The following is a 24,348-nucleotide window of genomic DNA, read 5'->3' as shown; positions in this document are numbered from 1 at the left end:
TTTTCAAAATTCAAATAGTTGATTCGAACCTTCCAACATGTTCTTCATATTAAAATGTGCTTGGAGACCAAAGCTTACATTTTTTGAAAAATTTCTACTATTTTTTCAGAATTTTTGAAAATCATCACTTTGCTGAATTTTTTTATTATTGTTTAGTTTAATAAAAAATTCTGAAAAAATAGTAAAAAATTTCCAAAAAATGTAAAATTTGGTCTCCAAGCACATTTTAATATGAAGAACACATTGGAAGGTTCGAATCAACTATTTGAACTTTAAAAATGAAGATATGAGAGGAGGGTGCACGTTAGGAGCACAAAAAGAGAGTGCATTTTAACCCTCATCTTTGAAAATTGCACAACTTGTCTACAATTTGTATTTATAGTTTCAACGTACAGTTAGGAGTGTTTATCGGGTCCAGTTTAATCGGTTTTAAATTGAACCGAGACTGTTCGAATTAAATGGTTTAGTTTTTTTTTCAGTTAAATAAATGGTTTTGGTCCATTTTTTAAAGCCGGTTCAATTGTCTGATTCGGTTCAATTTAGAAAAATTGAAAGCTAGTTAGACCGAACAAGTCAAAAATTTTAAAACAGTCCCCGATTGAATCAAACATTTAAATTTCGGTTAGACTCAACCAAACAAAATTTTTGAAATCCATCTTAAAAAAAATTCAAAAAATTGACAAAAATGATTATTTTTATGATTAATCTTCTTATTTTTGTTCTAAGTATGGGAGCCTATTTTATTTTGTGATTACGAAGTAAAATTGTTCTTTCTTTAAAATAAATTTTTTTAGAATATGTCTTTCTTCTTTTTGCATTATCAATTATTACACAACATATTTGATCAAGAAAAAACGATACAAGATAAAATATTATAATGATATACAAGATACACCTCAAAAGGAAAGTCCAAAGGTCAATTTTTACTTTTCCCTTTTTTCTTTGATTCATCCTTAATTAATAAAGTATATAAGTTATCTACATTATTTGCTCATATTAGAAAATGAATACTTGGTGATCTCAGATGCTTATGCTTTTGTCAATAGAGTTGCAGAAGAATGAAAAAAGTACAAGAATAAGAAAATTAAGGACAAGTTAGATATTTTTTAATTTAATTTTTGAAAACTTGATGAGTTGGATGTATCCATTGGATTTATGAGCTTTCTGTTTTTCTTTAAAAAAATATATTTGCGATATATTTTGAAATAATTGTTTTTACTTCAATATAATATATTGAAAATTTGAAATAATTTTACTGATGGTTAGTGTCACGAGTCTCTATGGGATATAAACACACATACACAAAAAATTAAACATATTGTTGAATTCTTCTTTTGTATTTTTTATTTAGCATTGTAAATTAAACTATCTTTTATAAAGTTGTGTTTTAGGTGCATTAGTTATTTAGTTGTTTTCTTTTGAGGTGCAATAATTGTTTTTCTTGAGATGCATTTGTTCTCTCATTGTAATATATATATATATATATATATTTTGTGTGTGTTGTGCATTTATTAAGATATTTGATGAAAATAGTTGAAAAACAATATGGGTACAATGAAAGAAAAGATTCTCTCAGCGCTCTCAATAATCAAAATAGTGTTTTCGAAATAGTATTGTCCTTTAATTATATATATGCAGACTATTTTTTATCAGATATATCGCGAAAGCACAAAATGGACCTAATTCTTGTTTATTCACGAGGGATTGAATTACAAATTTCCAAAATCTATGAGGTCATGAACCGTGTTTAGAGAATATTTCTGAAGAATTATAAATATTCTATGAACGAATCTGTGAATTTTTTTTTTTTTTTTTGAAATAGTGGAGGAAACTCACTAATTTTAATTTCATTGAAACTAATAAAGGTTGGCCATTTCAAACTCCAAATTTAGATAATGTGATAGCATACAAGATCCACATTAACAACACATAACAAAAAGGTAGCAGCATCCCAATAGCAAGCTGAACTAAATTAAACCACATGCTACAAGATTACAAAAGAAGGCATATCAAGACAAAATAACACTCAATTCATGCTAGAGTCAGAAGAAGCTCGGTACCAAACATATGGGTTCCATCGCCGTGTTCCAGAAAAGCTAGCATAACCCCTACCTCTTCCCCATCCCCTTCCTCTACCAAACAAGGATCCATATATGTTCTTTGAATTATCAAAGCCTGACAAGGCAAAGAAGTAGTATCGAAAGACAAAATTAGATGTAAATAAGGTAACATATCACTACTAAGAGATGAACACCAAAATTTAGTAAAAGAGATTATCTTTGACCATACTGTTTGCAAAGAAGGTATATTAGAATTTTAAAAGCACGATTTATTTATTTCTAACGAAAGTGTCCATAAGATTACTCCTCGAACAAGTTCAATCAAGAGGTATCTCCAGTCCATCATCTTTTAGCAAGATTGGTCTTTGTAAGAATTTATTCCTTTTCAAAAGCCAAAGGAAAATTCTTATTTTCAAAGGTATTTTGGCATTCCAAATATGATCTCGTCTAGCAAAGTTTCAGGCGCGCTGCGGCCATCACTCTCGACCATTAGAGTTCGGGGTGGAGGTATTGTGGCGACGATAGAGGTGAAGAAGATAGTGAAAAGAGCCGATCCCTGATATCCTTCTCATGCTTTTAAATCAGATTTGAAAACATGATTTGATGATGTGCCTTTTCATTCATTCTAAAGGAAAGTTGAATCTTAGATTAGCGGTGCCTTGAATTTTTCCTTACTAATGGAGAATTTGTATTCTTGTTGATATACCAGTTGTCGCTCGCACCATTGCTTTTCTCACCATGAAAAATGAAATTGTTCTTTTCATCGAGTCTATCCGATCTAAATCTAACAGACCTATTTTGCCATATTTTTAAGGTTAAATCGTTAGAGAAAGCGGCTTTGACAATTAGAAAGATCGGTTAGAGGATTAATGAGTTTGGGGGATTAACTGGAGGAAAAAAAGTGAGGGAAAGAAATAATTACTATTTACTGACCGAATTTTATATTTTTAGAATCTTTTTACTATTTTTTAAGATAGGTATAAAATCACTTGATCTGAAAATTCTAAACCATCCAAAAATAGTGATTTTCAACCTATCTTAAAAATAGTAAAATAATTCTAAAAAATATAAAATTCGCTTTACAAGTATATTTTCATATAGAAATTATGTTAAACGGTTCGGATCGACCATTAGAATTTTGAAAATAAAAAATATTATTCCGTATTGTAGACCAATCTGTACAATGCATAATACCATTGACTCACTCTAGAGGTTGAATAATACCCTTAACGGGTATACCCGCCCGTACCCGCCCGTACCCGCCAGCTAGGGTACCCGTGCCCGAGCCCGGGTATGGGTCGGGTACTCGGGTACGCGGGTACGGGCAAAAACCGGACCGGACCCGTTATTTTAGACCAATACCCGAGTTTACCCTACCCGAGTTAACCCGTACCCGACTAAACCCGTACCCGACTACCCGAGTACCCATACCCGTATACCCGAGTACTGTTCATCACAGTTCAAAATTCAAAAAATTTGATTTTTCCCCCCAAAAAAATCAGAAAAAAATCAGAAAAAATCAGGAAAAACCAGAAAAAACCAGAAAAAATCAGAAAAAATCAGAAAAAAACCAGAAAAAACCAGAAAAAACCAGAAAAAAACAGCAAAAAAAAAAAATAAAAAAAAATACCCGTACCCGCCCTACCCGTACCCGTACCCGCCTTACCTGTCAAGGGTACACGGGTAAGGGTATAGGACGGGTAGGGTATGGGTTTTGAAAATTATACCCGCCATACCCGTACCCGAATACCCTTGTACCCGAGTATACCCGTACCCGAGACGTACCCGTACCCGAGACGGGTATACCCGGGGTACCCGTACCCGCCCGAGTTGCAAACCACTAACTCACTCTACTGATTTCATAAAATCTGTACATAATAAATAATTAGTCCTCCTTTTCTTTTAAAATGTTTTTTAATATGCAAGTAGGTTAGTTATTTTTCTTTTTTTTGATATTCAAGTAGAGACTACCAGGTGTAGGTTAGTTATTTTTCACGAGAAAAACCAAATACCATATTTTTGTTGTACAAGAAAATTTGATATTAATTACAATGGAATTTTGTTTTGATTGTTCTCTTACCGGCAAGGCGGCAAAGACAAACCGCGCGACCCTGAAATTGCATCTCTAGAACTTTCCTGTGTCCCATTATGCTTCATTTTCCGAAATTTTTATTAATATCCAAAATATTTAATTAATTTCAATTCTATCCACTGTCTGGTAGGATTTCCAGAAATGACCAAATCAGTCAAAATATTACCGGTTTTGAATCACCTTTCCGGTTAAAAATTCACCGGTTCAATCAAATCATACAATCGGTTAAAACCTCACCGGTTTTTGTGTTTTCTTTTACAAAACATAAAATTTTATAATTTGTTTATTTTTTGTATTGAAATATTAGAAATATTTAATATATTTCTTTGAAAATAGATGGAATACAATATAAGTTGATTTATTAGAAAGACTGCGACAAATAACTCCAATCAATATTTTTCAGGTCAGATTTTTCGCTGCTGTAATAAAAATTAATATATTTCTTTATGTGTTATTGAAAAAAAATAAAAATGCTTGGATTCTGAGTTATTGATCTTGGTTCAAAATTCACTTCTAAGTAAATACAGAAAATATTGTCATCCTTATAGTACATTTAATTTCTACAAAATTGTATCTATTTTTGAAAAATACAAAAACTTTAAGTTTGTTAATGATTGTTATTCAAAAAGAATTCTCAAAATAGATACAACTTTTTAAAAATTAAATGTACTAGAAGGATCACAATATTTAATGTATTAATAGAAGTGGCTTTTAAACCGCGATCAATAACTCAAATTCAAAGCATATTATTTTTTCCAATAACACAAAGAAATATATTAATTTTTCTTACAGCCACGAAAAATCCGACCTAAAAAATGTTGATCTGGGTTATTTACCGAAGTCTTTCTAATAAATCAAATAATATTGTATTTCATCTATTTTTAAATAAATATATTAAACATTTATAATATTTCAATACAAAAAATAAATAAATTATAAAATTTTCTATTTTGTAAAAAAAAACACACACAAAAACCGGTGAGGTTTTAACCGGTTATAGAATTGATTGAACTTGTGAGTTTTTAACTGGAAAGGTGATTCAAAACCGGCAATATTTTGGACAGTTTGGTCATTTCTGGAAATCCTACCAAACAGTGGGTAGAATTTGAAATTAATTAAATATTTTGGATATTAATAAAAATTTCTGCTTCATTTTTGTTGGATTTCTAATTTATCTGTTGTGGTTGGTGTTTGGCAAAATGCATGTAATAAATACAGGTCGAGTTGTATATATTTTCTATCGAGGATCAAATTGGGGCACAAATTATATTAATGCATGTTTGATTGAGGAATAAGTGACCGATTTAATGGATTTAGTCAAAGAAAAAATAATTATATTGATCTACGATAGTATAAGTCTAATTTTAGGTTGGTTTTATTTAAACCATATATTTAGACGGTTTAAATTATTCTCCGTGTGACATTTATTGTCAATGAAATATATCTTCTTTATTCTTTTTGAAAAGAAATATGTCTTTTTCTCTTTAATTTCCGCTTAACTTTCTTTCTCATGCAATTCTTTTTAACCGATTTCAATGCTCCAACTCGACAAGTCGATCACATTTCAAGCTGCGTTACTGGACCCATGACCAATGATGTTCACGCACATCGCCCGCCTTAATAAGCTCGTGTCGTCGACCCGAAACAAAACTAACAATGTCGTTCAAGAAACTCGTCAGAAAACTGCCAAGGTGCATATGTAGTTTAGTTGTTTAAATAAAAGAGAATTAAGGATGAATTTAAAACATACATATGCTGGTTTGTACGTAAGTATGAATATATATTTGAATTGAAAAAATGATCTCCTTTTCTAATCCGAATAAATTGGATTAATTTCACACTTAAATATATCATATTTTTAACTGTTGATGTTAATCTATTATTCAGTTGGTCTTGATCTCAATCTATTTTAAAATGTTGTGTACTTATTAAATTACATATAGTTTTATCAATATGGAAATGTTTTGTTTCAACTTTTATAAATATCAACAAATTGAAAAAACACTCTTAAGAAGAATGTACCAAAATATGAAGAAGCAGAAGCAGAAGCAGAAGCAGAAGCAAGATGTTCTTAAGTTCACCAAGTTTTTAATTTTGTGAACTCAACTCTAATATTTACCGGATTAGTTAACATTCACAAATTCAAACTGTAGAAATTCATCTACTTTAATTACAAGTGATGCATCTAGCTACATGAAAAAAAAATTTAAAATTTTTGAACTAATCTTGTATGAAATCAAGATGTAAAAAATTGTTGAAAGAAAAAATGCATTAAAATTAATTTATAAAATTTTTAATTTTGACTAGAAAGAATTTTTTGTACCATATTTCTGTATTATAATGATAATTTAGTTTAAATTTATTTTTTATTGTGTTTCCAATGGATTTGTAAAATGTGAGATAGTATTAATTTTTTATTTTGATTTACTCCTTCCGAAATGGAGATATCCTTTTTTATTTCCAAACGGGGAGATCTCTTGAGAAAAAGAAATTTCTTGTTTCTTCCCCCTTCTTTACTTCCCACTCTCACTCTCCTGGTGTCATATCTTCTCCTTCCTCCTACCGCGCACTGCTCGAATGGCAGTGGTGCGAGCATCATCGTCTGAGCCCACTCGAGCGTCACCATTAGAAAGAAATGCACCATCGTCTGAGACCACTCGAGCGTCAGCACCGATCGATTTGAAAGGAAAGGCATCATCCGAGCGCCCTTTGTCTGCTCGAATGGAAACGATGCGAGCATCATCGTCTGAGTCCCTTGTGCCTCGAGCGTCAGCACAGATAGATTTGGAAAGGAATGTGTCATCCGAGCGCCCTTTGTCTCTCCTTGCTCGATTAGCAGAGATGCTAGCATCATCGCTTAAGCCCCCTGTGCCTCGATTCCTTCCAACGTCAGGAACAAGTTCTAGTACAGACCCCCTGACTACCCCCGCTGAGCAGCTCAAAACAACGTCAACACCCATCCGTTTTAGTACAGACCGCCTGGCAGCTGGCTCCTCTGGGTCTTGGTCCCCTCCAACGTTAGTATTTTTTCCTTGCTTGTTTTTCTTTTGGTGTTGATTGATTGTATTAGCAAACAATGTTAGCTCGGTTGTTTGGGTGGCTGATTTCAACACTTTGTGTTTTCTGGTACTGATATTATGGAGTTATTGATTAATTCTTTGTATAAGCTAACAATGTTAGTCGGTTGTCCTAATCGGTTCTTTGGGTGACTGATTTCAGCACTTTGAGTTTTCTGATACTGGTATTATTGAGCTATTGGCTTGCTTGTTGTGTTAGTTGGCTTGTTTAGAGGGATTCATACATGTTGATTTTATGAACTGAGGAGAAAATATATTTCTATTGTATTTTTTTATTTCTCAACAGTGTTAGCCTCTGCATCAACATGATTGATGTCAACAACCCTGATACCATACTACCTACCACTCCTTACGAAAACAATTGCCTTCACATAGCTGCAATGCTTGGCCATCGTGAGTTTGCACAAAAAGTCTGGTCCAGAGACCCTTCTCTCTTCTCTGGTACTAACATTGATGGCGAGACCCCACTAATAGCAGCTTTGATGGCGGCTAACCCTTCGTTGGCTTCTGACTACATCACTGCTGCAGAACAGCATATGCAGCATGCTGATTTGAAGGAAGGGAGGCCCTTCAACCGCATGCTGTTGATGGTTGATACGCAAAGAGAAAATGCATTACACCATGCTATACGCAATGGCTTTCAAAGTTTGGCATTGGAGCTCTTGGATAAAGAACCACGATTATCCGAGCAAGTTAGCAACACAATTGAGTCACCAATGTATATGGTCGCACGCAGAGGATATTCTAGAGTTGTGGATCGATTGCTAGAAATTCCGTCTTCCGTAGAATATGGCCCAGAAAATGGATCCGCAATGCATGCTGCAGTGAAATTCAACCATACAGGTCCATTACTTATAATCTCAATTCTGTGCATGTAATTATATTTCATATTAATTACACAGTTCTTAAGCAAGTTGTAGAGTGATTCCTACAAATTGTACTGTCAGGTGTAGTTGCTAGAACCTGTACAAAGTAATAGTGGAATTCTAACAATAACAAATACACATTTACCTAAAACTAGTTAATTTGGAATATTGACCATATAATTGACAATATAAAATACAAAATTCATTTTACATATAATGCTAATATTGGATTAAAAATTACTAAATTTATTTTATTGAATAATGTACTGTCAGGTGTAGTTGAGCAATTGTTGCAAAGACGGCTGGAACTAGCATCATGTCGAAAGAAAAATGGGAATACTCCGTTGATGGAAGCTGTAATTCTCAACATACTCGAGCTGGTTAAGATGTTCTTAAAATACAATTCTGATTTAGGGTATATTCCTAATGAAACAACAAAAGATACCCCATTTATCGTGACAGCATGAACAGGACACGTATTGATTGCCAAAGCGATCGTGAGCTCTTGCCCCGACACCGTTTATACACCCAACAGAGATGGGTACAGTGCACTTCATGTAGCTATTATGTGTGTAGCTATTATGTGTGAGCAATATGATTTTGTTGATTAAAATACACATATATATTACATGAAGATACAGAGACATATAAACTAAATTTGTTACTGCTCATTCTGTGAATATAGTTTTGTACCATAATGTTAATTGAATCTTTGTTATATTTTATTAAATGTGAGCTCCAAAGTTTGTTTCCTGATATTATGAATTTTTATATTATCATGAATAATATTTTTTTTTTAGTTTTCACCAATATCTCAGAAAAATAAATTTGTACAAAAATTTTATATGTAAAATATATATACCAAAACAAATAACACCAACTTAAAATTGAACTTCTAATGATTTTTTTTTCTATATATATTAGTTGAAGTTTCACATAAAATTAAAGTATTTTCCCCAATAGTAAATCATATCATTTAAATGACATGAGCATGCATATTGAAAGAGTGTTAGCACCTAACAAATGACTATGTGCAAAATATTTTTTCATTCTTTAAATTCACTTTTAAAAATCTCTTGCATGCAATATGAAACCAAACAAGCTAGCACGCATGCAATGCCCACACCTAACATGTGATCCCATACAAAATATTATTCACTATTTTGATTCACATTAATTTCATTATCATCTTCCATGCGCAATGAAATTAATTTCTAAGACTAATTTTCTCTTATAAGAAATATATTAACTGAGACGATATAAAATGTTTGTGAATATGTTAAAAAAATATATATAAGGGACTTAGAATGACATCTACTAGACCACATATTTTTTTTTAGGAAAGAGAGGGGCCACGCCCCTATTTCTACTAGCTAGCTACCACACATTAGTTAGGTTATATATTAGCTTACCACACACATGATATTTAAAGTAGAAGTTGAAGAGTATTATATTTCATTAATTAAGTAAAAATACACAAGTTATAAATAATTAGTGGTACATGTACACAAGGCAACGTCCTTCATTAATTATTTATATACGCTTGTGTTTTGTATATATTTATATAGCTTGTGTTTATAAGTCAGGTGTACGTATATATGTACGCTTGTGTTTGTAAGACACATGCTAGTGTGTACCAGTAAAGCTTTAAAGCACATAAGAGGAAATCCTATGATAAAGGACGTTGCCTTGATGACCTATAAATTCGGGTAGATAATCAAAAGGAACTCATCAGATAACTGTTGTTAGGCAAAGGAATACCGAACAAACACGAGAAGTTCTGCTCATTATAAATTTCGTAATTTGGTGAAAAAGTTGCGAAAGAATTTGCAATATTCACTCCAAAACTCAAGCAACACTGCTAGTAGAATTACATAATGGTGCTATTTGTTCTTCAATTATTTTGCTCAGTTTTCTTTTGATTTGTATGTTCTGTTTGCATATCTACTGAGCAATTTCCCCTATTTGTAAAACATGTATTACTTCAAAATCTGAACTCCTTCCATCTTTAATTAATATAACAAATGAGGACTCGGATCCTCATTTTTCTTCAAAAGAAAAAAAAAAACATATCGGATCCATTAACTAGCCTATCAAACCGTGATTGGATAACCCAATCAAGGAATCATTTTTTTTTTTTTAGTAAAGGTTGGAGGTCAAGCCACCAAAACTATTTAATATCCACAAATGATATAACCCATTTCGAGTTTCGAACCTGTGACCTCCCACACGAAGAGTATTGGATTTGTCACTAGACCAAAGACTAGTTCTCAATCAAGGAATCAGTTTTAATAACTAAATTCTTTTTTAGCAATAATAAGGATCAAGCTATTTATATATTGATTTGATAAATTTTAATTTAACTAAATTTTTTGCTTCTTTTTTTGACCATACAATAAAGTCACCTTTCACTTTTAGACATGTTATTTTTATCATTTTACTTTATATAAAGCAGTATTGTCAACATCTATATTTAAAGCTTCCTTCTGCTTTGTATTTTCATACCATCCTGTCCCATACAAATCATTATTTGGTTTATGCTCCCAATCGCTGATAGAAGCTCTTCCCCTTTGTTTCGTCAATTAATTCAGGTGTGCACTTGTCTCATATATCTGTTTCGGAATTCCAATCTCCTATTTGCAATATGTTAGTAATTTGTTTGATACAAATTCAGGTGTGCATGTCTAAAGTCTACTTGGGCCATATCTTTTTTTGTTTTAATTTTTCTTCCTTTACGAATTCAGATTGGCAGATAAATTATGACAGCAAAACTATTTAAGTATTTAACAACCATGCCAATCGGTAAAATATGATTATCAACATCAAAGTTAAGATTGCAGGTACATTTGCTATGATTGAATTACGTACTTTTGTATCAAATTTAAATTGTACTAATTTCGATAAATGATCTGTCTAATGTGAAATATTTCTCCAATTTCAATTTTTGGATGAATTTTTTTGACAATCGTCTTTCATGTCCTACAAAACTTTATTTGTCGTTAGACGTTCAATTTCCAAAAGTTGACAATACTATCTGAAATCCACTAAAACAGACTTATACAATTTTACACTCATTGTATGCTGTTTATAAACAAGGAAATTAGAAATGACTGTTACCGTCTCTGAGATAAGACTTATTAAGGAGGAAGAAGGAAGAAGCACTAAAAAAAGAAAAGAAGAAATATCAGCAACAGTAGAAGCTGCAGCGACGGCGGCGACAGAAGAAGAAGAAGAAGATCATGACCATGGTAATGATAAATTTGATGGCTACCATGATGATGATGAAAAGCGACCATGGCCAGAACTATTGCCTGATGATATTGTATTCTCCATAATAAAAAAACTTCCTTTTCTAGACCAACGGAATGTTAAGTTTGCATTTCCTGGATGGAGTTCCACAATCAATGCGGATCCTTATGGGCCATTCCACTTGATGACTAGGTATGTGGGTCCTGTTCAGATGATAAGGGTTCTTGATCCAATAGATAGATATAGTTATGTTCTCACGCACATTGGTCTGACTCATATAATGTTAATCTGCTCAACAAAACATGGCTGGCTATTACTAAGCCGTCAATTTTGGAGTTCGTTTTTCTTTTACAACCCTTTCTCCCAGGCTCTAATTGAACTCCCTAATAATGAACAATTTTTCGGGACCATCTGCTTCTCAACCGTACCAACATCTTCTCAATGCATTGTCTTGGTGGAAGAATTCAAGAAAGACCATGTTAAAATCATCTTTTGCTGTCGCGGAGACAGTAAATGGAAGGAGCTATGCTTTCCACTAGAAAACAATCATAGTTTCAGTGCTGAGAATGGGAATTCAGTATTTTACCAAGGAAAGGCCTACCAGATGGCAGAAAACGGGAAGCTCGGTGTTTTTGATCCAACCACAAAATCATGGTTTGTTCATAACAATCCAAATGCAGGGGTCTCTGAACCTCAGGATGGGATCAATTTTCTTGTGGAGTCAGGCAATGATCTCTTTAGGGTATGGATTGATGAGCTTCTTCTATATTCTGTTTGTGTATACAAACTAGACCATGCTGGACACAAGTGGAAGGAAACCAGGAGCTTAGGTGGCCGATGCTTCTTTGTTTCATTCAATCCTCTTTGCATTGAGACTACTGAGCAATTTAGAGGAGAACGAGACAAGATATATTTTTCTGGACAAACAATATTGGAAGGGAGTTTTATATACTATGATGTATGTCAGGCACGTATGAGTTATCCACTAGGTGCCATTGTTGAGGGTAGTTTCTATGAAAATACTTGCTGGATACTGCCAAATTGGGATCGTCCTTCACCTGAGGAGCAACGTTGGTTCTAATTTATAATATCACATTTCTTGAATGTCTTATATTTTGACACTTTTATAAAAGACATCAATAAATGTATATACACATCTGAAACAGAGTTTCTTGTATTAAAATTGGATCGTCCGGTCTAGTGTTACAGGTTTAGATTATACACGTAAATATATACGGAGAGAAAATGATATGATATTCTGCTCTCTTATTTATCAAGAGTACATGTCGAGTTGTCGACTGGTCAACCTTTCTACTAAATCATTCATAAATATTATTATTATTTTTATTTTTATCATATGCATAAATATTATCACAATAATATTTATCACATAGAGACCAACGTATTCGTCCAAATTGCAATAACATACGTAGCAATGCATGATACAAATAATATCTTCTCCCAAGTAATCAATACAACACAATACTTTCATCACCATAATCATGTATATATATAGCGAGCGAGCGAGAGAGAGAGAGAGATCTGGTCATGCGAAATCAAATTGCATTATGAGCCTAACCGATGACAACAGATCTCCCTTTTGGTCACAGAGACGAACAGCCCGAATGCCACTCCGTAGTTCCCAGACTGGCAAGCATACTTGACCGCCAAAATCATCTTTGTCAGACATGTCGTACTCGTGCACTTCAATTCGGAGTACTGCCAACTCAGGAACCCTGAGTTTAAATTCAAACTCTTTGTCCCACATGGGAGTCCAATTGTCTTCTATTGGTTGTGTGTTCTCCATTTTAGAATCAGCCGGCACTCCCGCAATCCCCACCTGTTAAAGGAGAAGAAAGAATGAGGAAGCATTACCCAAGTTTCCTGAAATGTTAAAATTCAACGTGTTTTGATTGATCAAATTTACTCTTGTATAGAAGTCCGGCGGCGAATATTGATCAAAATGATGTTTGGTGAAGTCAAATCGCCATCCATCTCCCATGTACACCTTCACCTTCACACATCAAGATTTTCACAGTTACTACTTAAATATATGCTGAAATTAACCTAGAGAACTTAACTAAAAGAACTAATTTTGTTATGTTTTTACTTTCAAGGTTGTCTTCACGGGTAATTCAGCTTTAGGGTCGAATATATGATCTTCTCTTGTATCCAGAAGAAAATCTGGTTTTTTAACATAACCACAGCCTCCATTCGCACGAAACATGCCATGCATTACCCAGAGTGATCTAGCATAGCCCTAAACAAAAAAATATGTTACTTATAAATGTTCTAATTGAATTAAACTTGCAGATAGTTGCATAGAGATAATTACTTGCATGTTAAGTGCAACCATTTGGGCTCCATACATCCAACCATGCATTGGGTTGTAATTAGAGGATTGAAAGCGGGTCCCTCTTGGGTAAATTCTCAGCAGGTTCTTCTGAGTAAACCTAGAGAATCACACAATATTTCACTGATGCAATTCAAATGTTTTATTTCATCGAATTGGGCACTAATTTTGAAATTACCTGATGATTTCACTTCCATGATGAACCGTTGATTTCTCGAATACTTGCTCACTCAAGCTTAGACGCCCGACTTGATTCGAGTCAGATTGCAAGGTATCTTTCAATTTACCTTTTTTCTTTCTAGCTGGAATGGATATGAGATGCATATAATCAGGTGCCTCATGGGGCCTTTGCTCAGCCTCATCATCATGCTCTTCTTCATCTGGATAGTGCTCGCTATGCTCATGCTCAAGAACCTAAAATAATGGCAAAGTAAATCTGTTCATGGATTGTATTTATTCCTAACTACTTTTAACTAAGAAGCTATATACATTTAATCGACATGGTCTATATATACAAAGCAATATGCTTGAAATAAATGAGTATGGTTCTCAAAGGTTCCTACAAAACAAAAGTTTACTTTTTCCTATATTGTACTTTTTGTTCACTTAAACAATTAACATATATACAATTATTTAATACTTTAGAATTAACAATAATTTTTGGATTATTGATTGTTAATGCCCGTAGGTTCACAAAAGTTAAAATTTGTTCTGCAAATAAGTAACAAAGTATTATTTGTTAGTATAGAAAAAATAAGTCAAATGAATCTTTGACTGTACTTTATCGTCAGCCGCTTGAGGTTTTTGTTGTAAGATCTCTGCACCCCAAGTTTCATCTTCATTATGGCCTTGTGGTTCATTCTCTTTACCTTTAGGGATCTTAGTCTCATCAAGGTACTCCATCGGTGGTTTTGTTGAAATGAGTATTTTCATTTTTAAATCTTCAGGTGAAGGAAAAATTTCAATGTGCTCTCTATTTGGAACATATAGCAAGTCTCCAAAAATCTCATTCATCATCTGCATTATCAGAGCAAATTATTCATGTTCTTTAGTGACATTTTGGTACCCTTTTAAGTTGAAAAATTGATGGAAAGATGACGAACCGAAGTTAGTTTTGCACGAAGAGCAGTGTTCAGGTGGTCTTCGAGGGTGATGATGACTGGATATTGAGAAGAAGCAAAAGCATATTCCCCAATAGTTCTCAAACAATCTATTAGTTTTACTGGTGTGGTCAATGTCCTGATCATAGGTAATTAGGCACAAACTAGCTTGAGTTGTAAGCATATGTGGTTTCCATTTGGAAAAATAAAAGAACAAAAGAAAAGTTGGTCTAAGTCTAGCTTTCCCATTACTCTATCACAAATGTGTTGCAGTTAAGATTCCTCCAGTGGAGTTCAAAGTACCGGTACTTAAAAAAGAAAGAAGAAAGAAGGAAAGAAACTTAAAGTACCAGTCAGGTCAGTATTGATTCTGCTAAATCTCCTTCCAGAGGTTGTACTTGTACCACAAGCAAAATTTTTGGATAAATTAATTATTACCCCAATAAAACTACTGAAGTAATAAACATGTTGAAATATTTAGTAATCATGTGCTCACATCAGTTTGACTGGGTCTCTACTTAAATATATCAGTGACAAAACTTGTGCCTTATACTGCAGTATCAGAAACATAAGAGTAACAGCTGATAAACTTGAGTTATTTATCTACCTCCCATGCAAGACATTTATGTCATCATTGTTGCTGTTTGGCCAGACATCAAGCTCTATTCCTCTCACTCCTTTTAGCAGAGCTTTTCTTATTGGCTCGTCACTGCAGTCACTCGTAAGTTGATTCCCGGTAAGGTACGAGTTGTGACCAGTAAATATGAAGTAGTGTGATAATGGTGCCGTCATGTCTTGGTTAACCTGATAAATGGGTGCCCTAGCGTTATTTAATTTTGTGCAAATGCAAAAAACAAAACAGAATGGAAAGACGATTAGATTGACAAAAATGCAGTAGTTAGTTTCTTCCTACTTTACCGAAAGTAAAACTTGTTGAGGAGGGTTCAAATGCCTTCATGTTTTTGTGTCTCCATCATGCCTCCATCTCTCTCCATCATGCCTCCATGCTTGGAGACCAAATTTTATATTTTTAGAAATTTTTTTACTATTTTTGTAGATAGGTACAAAAATACTGTTTTTAGATGGTTTAGAATTACTGATTTTGTATCTATCTAAAAAAATAGTAAAAAAATTCCTAAAAATATAAAATTTGGTCTCCAAACATATTTTTAGTATGGAGGTTAGGTTGAGCGGTTCGGATCGACTGTTTGAACTTTGAAAATGATAGAGAGAGATGAAGACATGATGGAGGCACAAAAACATGGAGGCATTTGAACCCTCCTCAAACTTGTTTTATTATAACTTGTTTTAATTCTCCTGGAACTTAGTCTATTTCTTTAGTTAATTATAACTTGTTTTAATTCTCCCGGAACTTGTCTTAATTTGTCATAAAATTAGAAACAATGTAAATTCGTGGTAGAAAAAATGGTAGAAAAAAGAGGGGATATTTCCAAACTTACCGGTAGTAAAGGGGAGTTTTCATTACTTGATAGGTACCGAAAGAAGGCGTCAAGTGAGATGCCCTTCCTTTTGATCAATCTAAAATCTCTTGATTTATCTAATACCGCTTGTGCCACCTCCACTGCATTCTCTTCTCCTTGAACTTCTTTCATAAATTTTTGCAATTGCTCCAACCCCATCAACCCATCCTCACCGGCATAATACTTAAAAACTTTCTTTAAACCCTCAGATGGGTCGTTTGAGGCCGGCCTATACCGGAGCCTGATACAACAACATATACTATAAGTGTACATTGGTGCTTACTCTGTATCAAAGTAATGCTGAAATAAAGAAAAGTGTGGCTTTGAATGGCTTTTTATACAAAGATCAGGGGAATCAGAGAATAGAGTGGGTTGGGGTTTATTTTTAAGCTGATACTTTCCCCCAATTTTGTCTGACAAGGAATGATCGCATTCTTTTGCTTTTTGTTTATGCATCCAATTGTTCCAATTATTATTGACATGTGTATATAAGGGTATTTTGTACGTATATATATATTATTTTTTGGACGCACAAGTAGTCAATAGTGATAGGTCACATTTTAACAATTGAAAATACCTATACCAGATAAAATAGTTTGCCTGCTCTTAACTTCCGATAATTAGTTATATATTAGGGACTTGTCATCTGAAGCGATGAAAAGTTCACAGAGGCCACATTGTATTTGGTTTTGGTTCGAAAACAGAACTTAATTTTGTTAAAAAAAAAGCAAGTGTCAGTTTTTTTTTTTTTTTTTTTATTCTTTTGGGGTTGAGAACAAAAAAGACTATACCGGATGACAGAGGCGGACTTAGGATTTTCGTTAGGGGGTCAAAAAAATATAGAATCGAATTTAAATAGCTTATCGGATTTAAATCCATTAACTAATTGGGTACTCGATAAAAAAACAATATTTTGACTTATATTTTTCAATGCTCTTACTTATAATTTCTGATCATTTAACTTATAATTCTAATTACCAATCATAATTCAAGAAATTTATTTTGATTTTAACACTAAATTTAACATGAATTACAAATCAAATATTTAGAGAGGGGCAAAAAAAATTTCAGAGAGAGGCAGAGTCGATCGGTACCGATAGATCACCACTAAAAATTGAAATCCAGGAAACGGGGGGGGGGGGGGCGGCTGTCCCCTGGGTTACTCTGGGTTCGCCCCTGCGGGATGAAAAATGTTTTTTTACTCTAAATGACAAAGGTATATGTACGGAGTGAAAAAATATATTATTTATTGACAAACAAATGATATTTTGTCGATGTATGGCCCTTTAATTAAATTAAGTAACAGAGAAGATAGAAATGCAAACATGCTGTAAAATATCATATTCAAGGTAATTAGTAGAAAATTTTTCCTATTTTGCATTTTTATTGTTCTCTGCCGCGAATCTTTTGCATGCAATTTCAATGTGTGCTCCAACAAGCTTATATAGCCCATCATTTTTTTTTTTTTTTTGCGAAAAAAGATGCTAGTATATATTTTTTTGAGAAAACTAAATACTAATGGATACATGTACAAATAAAAAATAATAATAGTTGCCTCAATATTGCTAACAGGCTGAGTGTGACAAAATGAGAAATGAATATAAAATTTAGAAATATAACAGAGTTATTTTGGGCCTGAAGGAGTTCTTATGAAGAATTGTCTCAGACACAATTAATTTGAAGTTAATTTTTTAAGCAAATCACTCATCTACCATCCAATTAACCAAAATACCATTTGTTGTCATTCCTATATTACTACAAGTTAGAATTATATACAAGTTTTGATAAGACAATTCTATTATTTATTGTTTTTCTTAGGATTTCCTCTAATTCCTCAGGATAGTATCTAAATATGCTCTTTTGTTCCATAAAATGCTCATGTAGCATTTATCGAAATTGATTAGGATATCAAAATTAATTGTATTTGTATCAGTATATAAGCCTTAAGTACCTAAATCCCTGTATAAATTAAAATCCCTCTCATGATCCTGCAAGTGTGAACTTTGATAATGTTATAGAATTCTTGAGGATTGACCCAAATTACCTTGAATGCCTAGAGAATGATGTCAAATTTATACAGGAGTCCCTCATGCCATATCAGCATTAAACCCAACAAGTGGTCACGCCAAAAATAATTTCACAATAATAATGTCATGTTCACTTCATGCATTTTAGCTGACTAGAGTGTAGGGCTGCACAAAAAATTTGTAGTTCGTGATTCGCTTCAAGTTTGATTTGAAAAAGTTCGTAAAAAAATCGATTGGAAATAGTTCGAAATTAATTCAAATCAAATTCAAACTGGATCTGGTTCGTTCGAAATTCAAAGTAACGTGAACCGTTGATTTCCGCTGTTGACTTATGTTCGTTGATGACTTAAGAATTAAAACATAAAACTGTCCAGCCATAAGTCATTACATTAACACAGAAAATAATGTTTAATTAAACCCAGCCCAAACAAAAAACCCATTAATGCTCAACCAAAGAACACAGACCCGCAACCAAACAAAAATTCAACAAGCTCTGTAGTCCTCTAGCCCAAACCTAAGTTGCCATGTTCTAACTACAAAAAATTTGTGGTCCGGATTGACTTCAAACGGACGGAACAAATATGCAAAATTGCGAATTCATATTATCTGATAAGGTAACAGATCCGCATCGTTCAATCAGAATCTTCACCAATAATAAAAAAGTTCTCACTACTACAAAAAAAACATTTTTACCATCGCCCTTTTACCATCGGATGTACTTCCGCACAGATGATATACATCACGAGTGGCAGTGTTGCAATTATTTTAAACTTTTTACCGTCTGTTCGGAAAAAAAACCAATGGCGTTGATAGACCCCCTTCTTTATCATCGGTTAAATTTAATGAACAGTTAGTACTGGGCGACTCTTCTACATCTGTTTGGTTAAACGGAAAACGGCACTGAGGGGATTACTTTTACCATCTGGTCTGTTACATGATCCGTTGGTGTTGGATTGATCAACACTGACTGATATCCTTATTGGAATGATGGAGATATTTTTTAGTGGCAATGGTGGTAAATAATTATAACCTAGGTCATGTATGTACATTAGTTTAACCAATGGTGTTTCTCTAGAAATAAAAAGGGCGAGTCCTGGGTAATTTTATCTCACAGCCGTCTAGCTAGCTCCCTGTGAGCGAATTTAAAGCGAGCAGCAAATTTAAGGCGATATATATATCCGACCATCGATGATCAGCATGCCACATTAATTTCTCAGTCATTTGAATTTAAGGCGCCACTCCCCTTCACATTAATTATTCTCTCAAAGTTAAATATTATTTATTTTTATGTTATTTTAATTTGTGTTATTAATTTAATTTTATGTCTATAATTAGTTTGACCAGATTATTAATTATATTGTATATGAGGAAGGTTACAATTAATACCTCATGTCTTTCATTCCTCATCGTACCTCATATTGTATATCTTTGTTTTCAAAGTCCAAATTGTCGATCCGAACCATTCAACATCATTTCCATACTAAAATATGCTTGAAAAATAAAATTTTATAATTTTTGCAAATTTTTTACTATTTTTTAAGATAGATACAAAATCACTATATTTGGACCGTTCAAAAGCAGTGATTTTCTATCTGTCTAAAAAATAGTAAAAATTTTACAAAAATTACAAAATTTCATCGTTAAGCATATTTTTGTATGAATATCATACTAAGCGGTTCGAATCAACATATATTCATACTAAGCGGTTCGGATCGACATATTAGACTTTAAAAATAAAGATACAAAATATGAGATATGATGCCATTGAAACCTATGTTACTCGGATATTTCATATATAGCTCCATACCCATATCGGACACGCGTACGATACCTCATATATAGCTCCGTACCCAAATATAGATCCGTACCCAATATCGGACACATATTCGATCAATACCACATTGTATATCAGACACATATCTGATACCGACATACGTATCGGATATGCCACTCTCAGAACAAGCAATACGGTCCGGTCTCCCACATGACGTACGATACCGGTCCTAATACATATCGGATATGCCACTCTCAGAACAAGCAATACGGTCCGGTCTCCCACATGGAGAGATAAGGCCCGTTGGGATCAGCCTGGGGATACGTTTCCGATGCGTGAAGTATTTTTTTGAACTCCGCTAAAAATTCGAAACCTCCAAAATTTTCCTCTCCACTATCCAACTTCATCAATTTGGTATTATACGGAAGGCTTTATATACCGCTCCCTCTAACGTTTTCTATCGAATGTGGGACTAAGAACAAGAACAGCTCAGACATCCCGGGAATTTAAAAATTAAGTTTAATATTTTTAAATGAGGAGGGTTCAAATGCCTCCATGTTTTTGTGCCTCCATCATGCCTCCATCTCTCTTCATCATTTTCAAAGTTCAAACAGTCGATCCGAACCGCTCAACCTAGCCTCCATACTAAAATATGTTTGGAGACCAAATTTTATATTTTTAGAAATTTTTTTACTATTTTTTTAGATAGGTACAAAAATACTGTTTTTAGATGGTTCAGATTTACTGATTTTGTACCTATATAAAAAAATAGTAAAAAAATTCCTAAAAATATAAAATTTGGTCTCCAGACATATTTTAGTATGGAGGTTAGGTTGAACGGTTCGGATCGACTGTTTGAACTTTGAAAATGATGGAAAGAGATGGAGGCACAAAAACATGGAGGCATTTGAACCCTCCTCTTTTTAAATTTATATCTGCTATCCAACATCTAAGAACAAGTGGTCTAGTGGTAGATGATTTTGGTTGATATTCATTGGCTCAAGTATTCTCTTCCTTTTATTTTTTATGATTTTTAAAGTCTGCAATTTATGTTTTATTTTCTTAATAGCTCAAGTAATGATCGCGATTTAATATGAAAACTTATAAAAAAATGGAAAATAAATCCTGTATCCTAGATTTGTATACCTTGTAATGGTATTAATTTTTTTTTCTTAATAGCGCAAGTAGTGATCACAGTTTCACTATAATTAAAAATAATATGTATAATAGGCGTATTGTATCTTTGACTTTTAAAAATAGCCGTATCGCCATACCCGTATCCATGCAACAGAGGTTGGCTACACTCTACCTCCATAAGCATATGAGGGCATATGCTTATAAGTCATTTTTGCGTTTTCGATATCCAAATGATTGATCTGAAGCACTCAACATGTTCTCCATATTAATGTGTTTGGAGACTAAATTTTACATTTTTTGAAATTTTTTTACTATTTTTTCAGAATTTTTTAAAACAGGGTTTTTCATATTTTTTTTATTACTATTTTTAATATTTTTTATGATTCTTTTGAAAAATTCTAAAAAAATAGTAAAAAAATTCCAAAAAATATAAAATTTGGTCTCCAAACACATTAATATAGAGAACATGTTGAGCGCTTAAGATTAACTATTTGGACATCAAAAACACAAAAATGACTTATAAGCATATGCCCTCATATGCTTATGGAAGTAGAGTAGCCAGGGCATATGCTTATAAGTTATTTTTTCGTTTTCAAAATCCAAAAAGTCGATCTGAACCGTTAGATGTGATCTCTATATTGAAATGTTCTTGGAGACTAAATTTTACATTTTTCTGAATTTTTTTTACTATTTATTAAGCCACTTTGAAAATCGCTGATCCAACGGTGGCTTCTGACTTTACTGTTTTGTTAAGCCACCGTTGGATCAACGATTTTCAAAGTGGCTTAATAAATAGTAAAAAAAATAAAAAAAAATGTAAAATTTGGTCTCCAAGCACATTTCAATATAGAGATCACATCTAACGGTTCAGATCGACTTTTTAAATTTTGAAAACAAAAAAAATAACTTATAAGCATATACCCTCATATACTTATGTAAGTAGAGTAGCCAACCTCTCTCTCTCTCTCTATATATATATATAGGACAAGGCTACGGTGTTATGGGTAGCTAAGAGGCCTCCCGTGCTACGGCTCAATATTTGACTTTTCAAAATCCTAACGGTCGATCCGAACCGTTCATCTTTTTCTCCATATTAATATGTGCTTGGAGACCAAATTTTACATTTTTTGAAAATTGTTTACTATTTTTTTAGATTTATTGAAAATCGCTGTTTTTCAGACAAATCTGGACCATAAAAAACAGCGATATTCAATAAATCTAAAAAAATAGTAAAAAATTTCCAAAAAATGTAAAATTTGGTCTCCAAACACATATTAATATGGAGAACAAGATGAACGGTTTGGATCGACCGTTATAATTTTGAAAAATTGAATATTGAGCCGTAGCACGGGAGGCCTCTTAGCTACCCATAACATATTAGCCAAATCCTATATATATATATATATATATGGCTACATTGCTACCGGTAGTACTTCGACCTAAGTGCTTATGGGATCAAATTTTAGTATTTGTTGTTCAAACAACAAATCAAAATCGTTAGATGTTCAATCTATATTAAAATGTGCTTGGAGACCAAATTTTACATTTTTTGGAATTTTTTTACTATTTATTAAGCTGGTTTGAAAACTGTTGTTTTTCAATGCTGCAGAAATTTAATAAAAACAGTGGTTTTCAAACCAGCTTAATAAATAGTAAAAAAATTTCAAAAATGTAAAATTTGATCTCCAAGCACATTTTAATATAGATTGAACATCTAACGGTTTGGATTTGTTGTTTGAACATCAAATACTAAAATTTGACTCCGTAAGCACTTAGGTCGAAGTGCTACCGGTAGCAATTTAGCCATACTCATATATATATATATATAGAGATAGGCTAATGTGCTTCCATAAGCACTTGGCCCGAAGTGCTGCCACCCCATTTTCGAATTTTCAAAATCCAAACAGTCGATCCGAACCGTTCATCTTGTTCTCCATATTAATATCTGCTTGGAGACCAAATTTTACATTTTTTGAAATTTTTTTGCTATTTATTAAGCCACTTTGAAAATCGCTGATCCAACGGTGAACCCCTGATTTTACTGTTTGGCAAGCCACCATTGGATCAGCGATTTTCAAAGTGGCTTAATAAATAGCAAAAAAATTCCAAAAAATGTAAAATTTGGTCTCCAAGCAGATATTAATATGGAGAACAAGATGAACGGTTCGGATCGACTGTTTGGATTTTGAAAAATCGAAAATGGGGTGGCAGCACTTCGGGCCAAGTGCTTATGGAAGCACATTAGCCTATCTCTCTCTCTCTCTCTCTCTCTATATATATATATATAGAGAGAGAGAGAGAGAGAGAGAGGGGTTGGCTATTCTACTTCCATAAGCATATGTGGGCATATGCTTATAACTCATTTTTTACGTTTCCAATGTCCAAATAGTTGATCTGAAGTGCTCAACATGTTCTCCATACTAATATGTGCTTGGAGACCAAATTTTATATTTTTTTGAAATTTTTTTACTATTTTTTCAGAATTTTTCAATACAGCCATAAAAAATATTAAAAATAAAAAAAATATGAAAAACCTTGTTTTGAAAAATTTTGAAAAAAATGTAAAAGTTGGTCTCCAAACACATATTAATATGGAGAACATGTTGAGCACTTCAGATCGACCATTTGAACATTGAAAACACAAAAACGAGTTATAAGCATATGCTCTCATATGCTTATGAAAGTAGAATAGCCAACCTCTCTCTCTCTCTCTCTCTCTCTATATATATATATATATATATATATATATTGTATGGTGATTCATATTGTCCAGAACATCATGAATTAGGTTGCCTTATAGGTTGATGCCCATTCAAAATGAATCCGATAGGGATTAATTTTGAATAGTCTACGTTTTGAGACTGCTCTTTGAATGTTGTTGTCTCATCTAGGATGTGAACTAATTAATGTAAGCAAATTTAACATTTAAGAAAGATTCGGTTGCATTTCTCCTTATTGTTCTCACAAGTACGTATTGTTCATTTTTGTGTCTAAACGGCCGGAGATGGTTCTTACGTGTACTTGGGGAGCATAGGGAAAATGCTGCTGAATTTTTCTTACATGGTAAATCTGCTTACATTTGTTCACTAATGAGACGTATAGCATTCAAAGAGTGGCTTAGGATTGTACACC

General features: G+C 33.1%; 2 protein-coding genes across 2 annotated transcripts; one reads left to right on the top strand and one right to left on the bottom strand.

Moving 5' to 3' along the window:
- The first annotated feature begins 11,146 nt into the window (after window positions 1-11,146).
- On the top strand, window positions 11,147-12,478 carry LOC144573388 (F-box/kelch-repeat protein At1g57790-like). The gene has a single exon (XM_078323171.1). The coding sequence runs from the start codon at window positions 11,202-11,204 to the stop codon at window positions 12,423-12,425; it is 1,224 nt and encodes a 407-aa protein (XP_078179297.1). The 5' UTR covers window positions 11,147-11,201; the 3' UTR covers window positions 12,426-12,478.
- Window positions 12,479-12,890: 412 nt separating this feature from the next.
- On the bottom strand, window positions 12,891-15,668 carry LOC144573316 (phosphoinositide phospholipase C 6-like). Its single transcript, XM_078323063.1, has 8 exons — window positions 15,405-15,668; window positions 14,801-14,936; window positions 14,478-14,714; window positions 13,876-14,111; window positions 13,680-13,797; window positions 13,455-13,604; window positions 13,272-13,358; window positions 12,891-13,184 (listed from the first exon to the last, which is right to left on the bottom strand). Exons 1-8 carry the CDS (start codon window positions 15,587-15,589, stop codon window positions 12,891-12,893), a joined length of 1,443 nt encoding a protein of 480 aa, XP_078179189.1. The 5' UTR covers window positions 15,590-15,668.
- Window positions 15,669-24,348: the final 8,680 nt, after the last annotated feature.

Source organism: Carex rostrata, chromosome 21, assembly GCF_964058835.1.
Source record: "Carex rostrata chromosome 21, lpCarRost1.2, whole genome shotgun sequence".
NCBI lineage: Eukaryota > Viridiplantae > Streptophyta > Magnoliopsida > Poales > Cyperaceae > Carex > Carex rostrata.
This window is presented reverse-complemented; position numbering and strand designations above follow the sequence as displayed.

Coding starts and splice junctions, on each gene's coding strand:
- LOC144573316 (XM_078323063.1), bottom strand. CDS start 15,589: ATGACGGCACCATTATCACACTACTTCATATTTACTGGTCACAACTCG. Junction 14,937..15,404: donor ATAAATGTCTTGCATGGGAG/GTAGATAAATAA, acceptor ACCTATGATCAG/GACATTGACCACACCAGTAA. Junction 13,798..13,875: donor CATGGAAGTGAAATCATCAG/GTAATTTCAAAA, acceptor GTGATTCTCTAG/GTTTACTCAGAAGAACCTGC.
- LOC144573388 (XM_078323171.1), top strand. CDS start 11,202: ATGACTGTTACCGTCTCTGAGATAAGACTTATTAAGGAGGAAGAAGGA.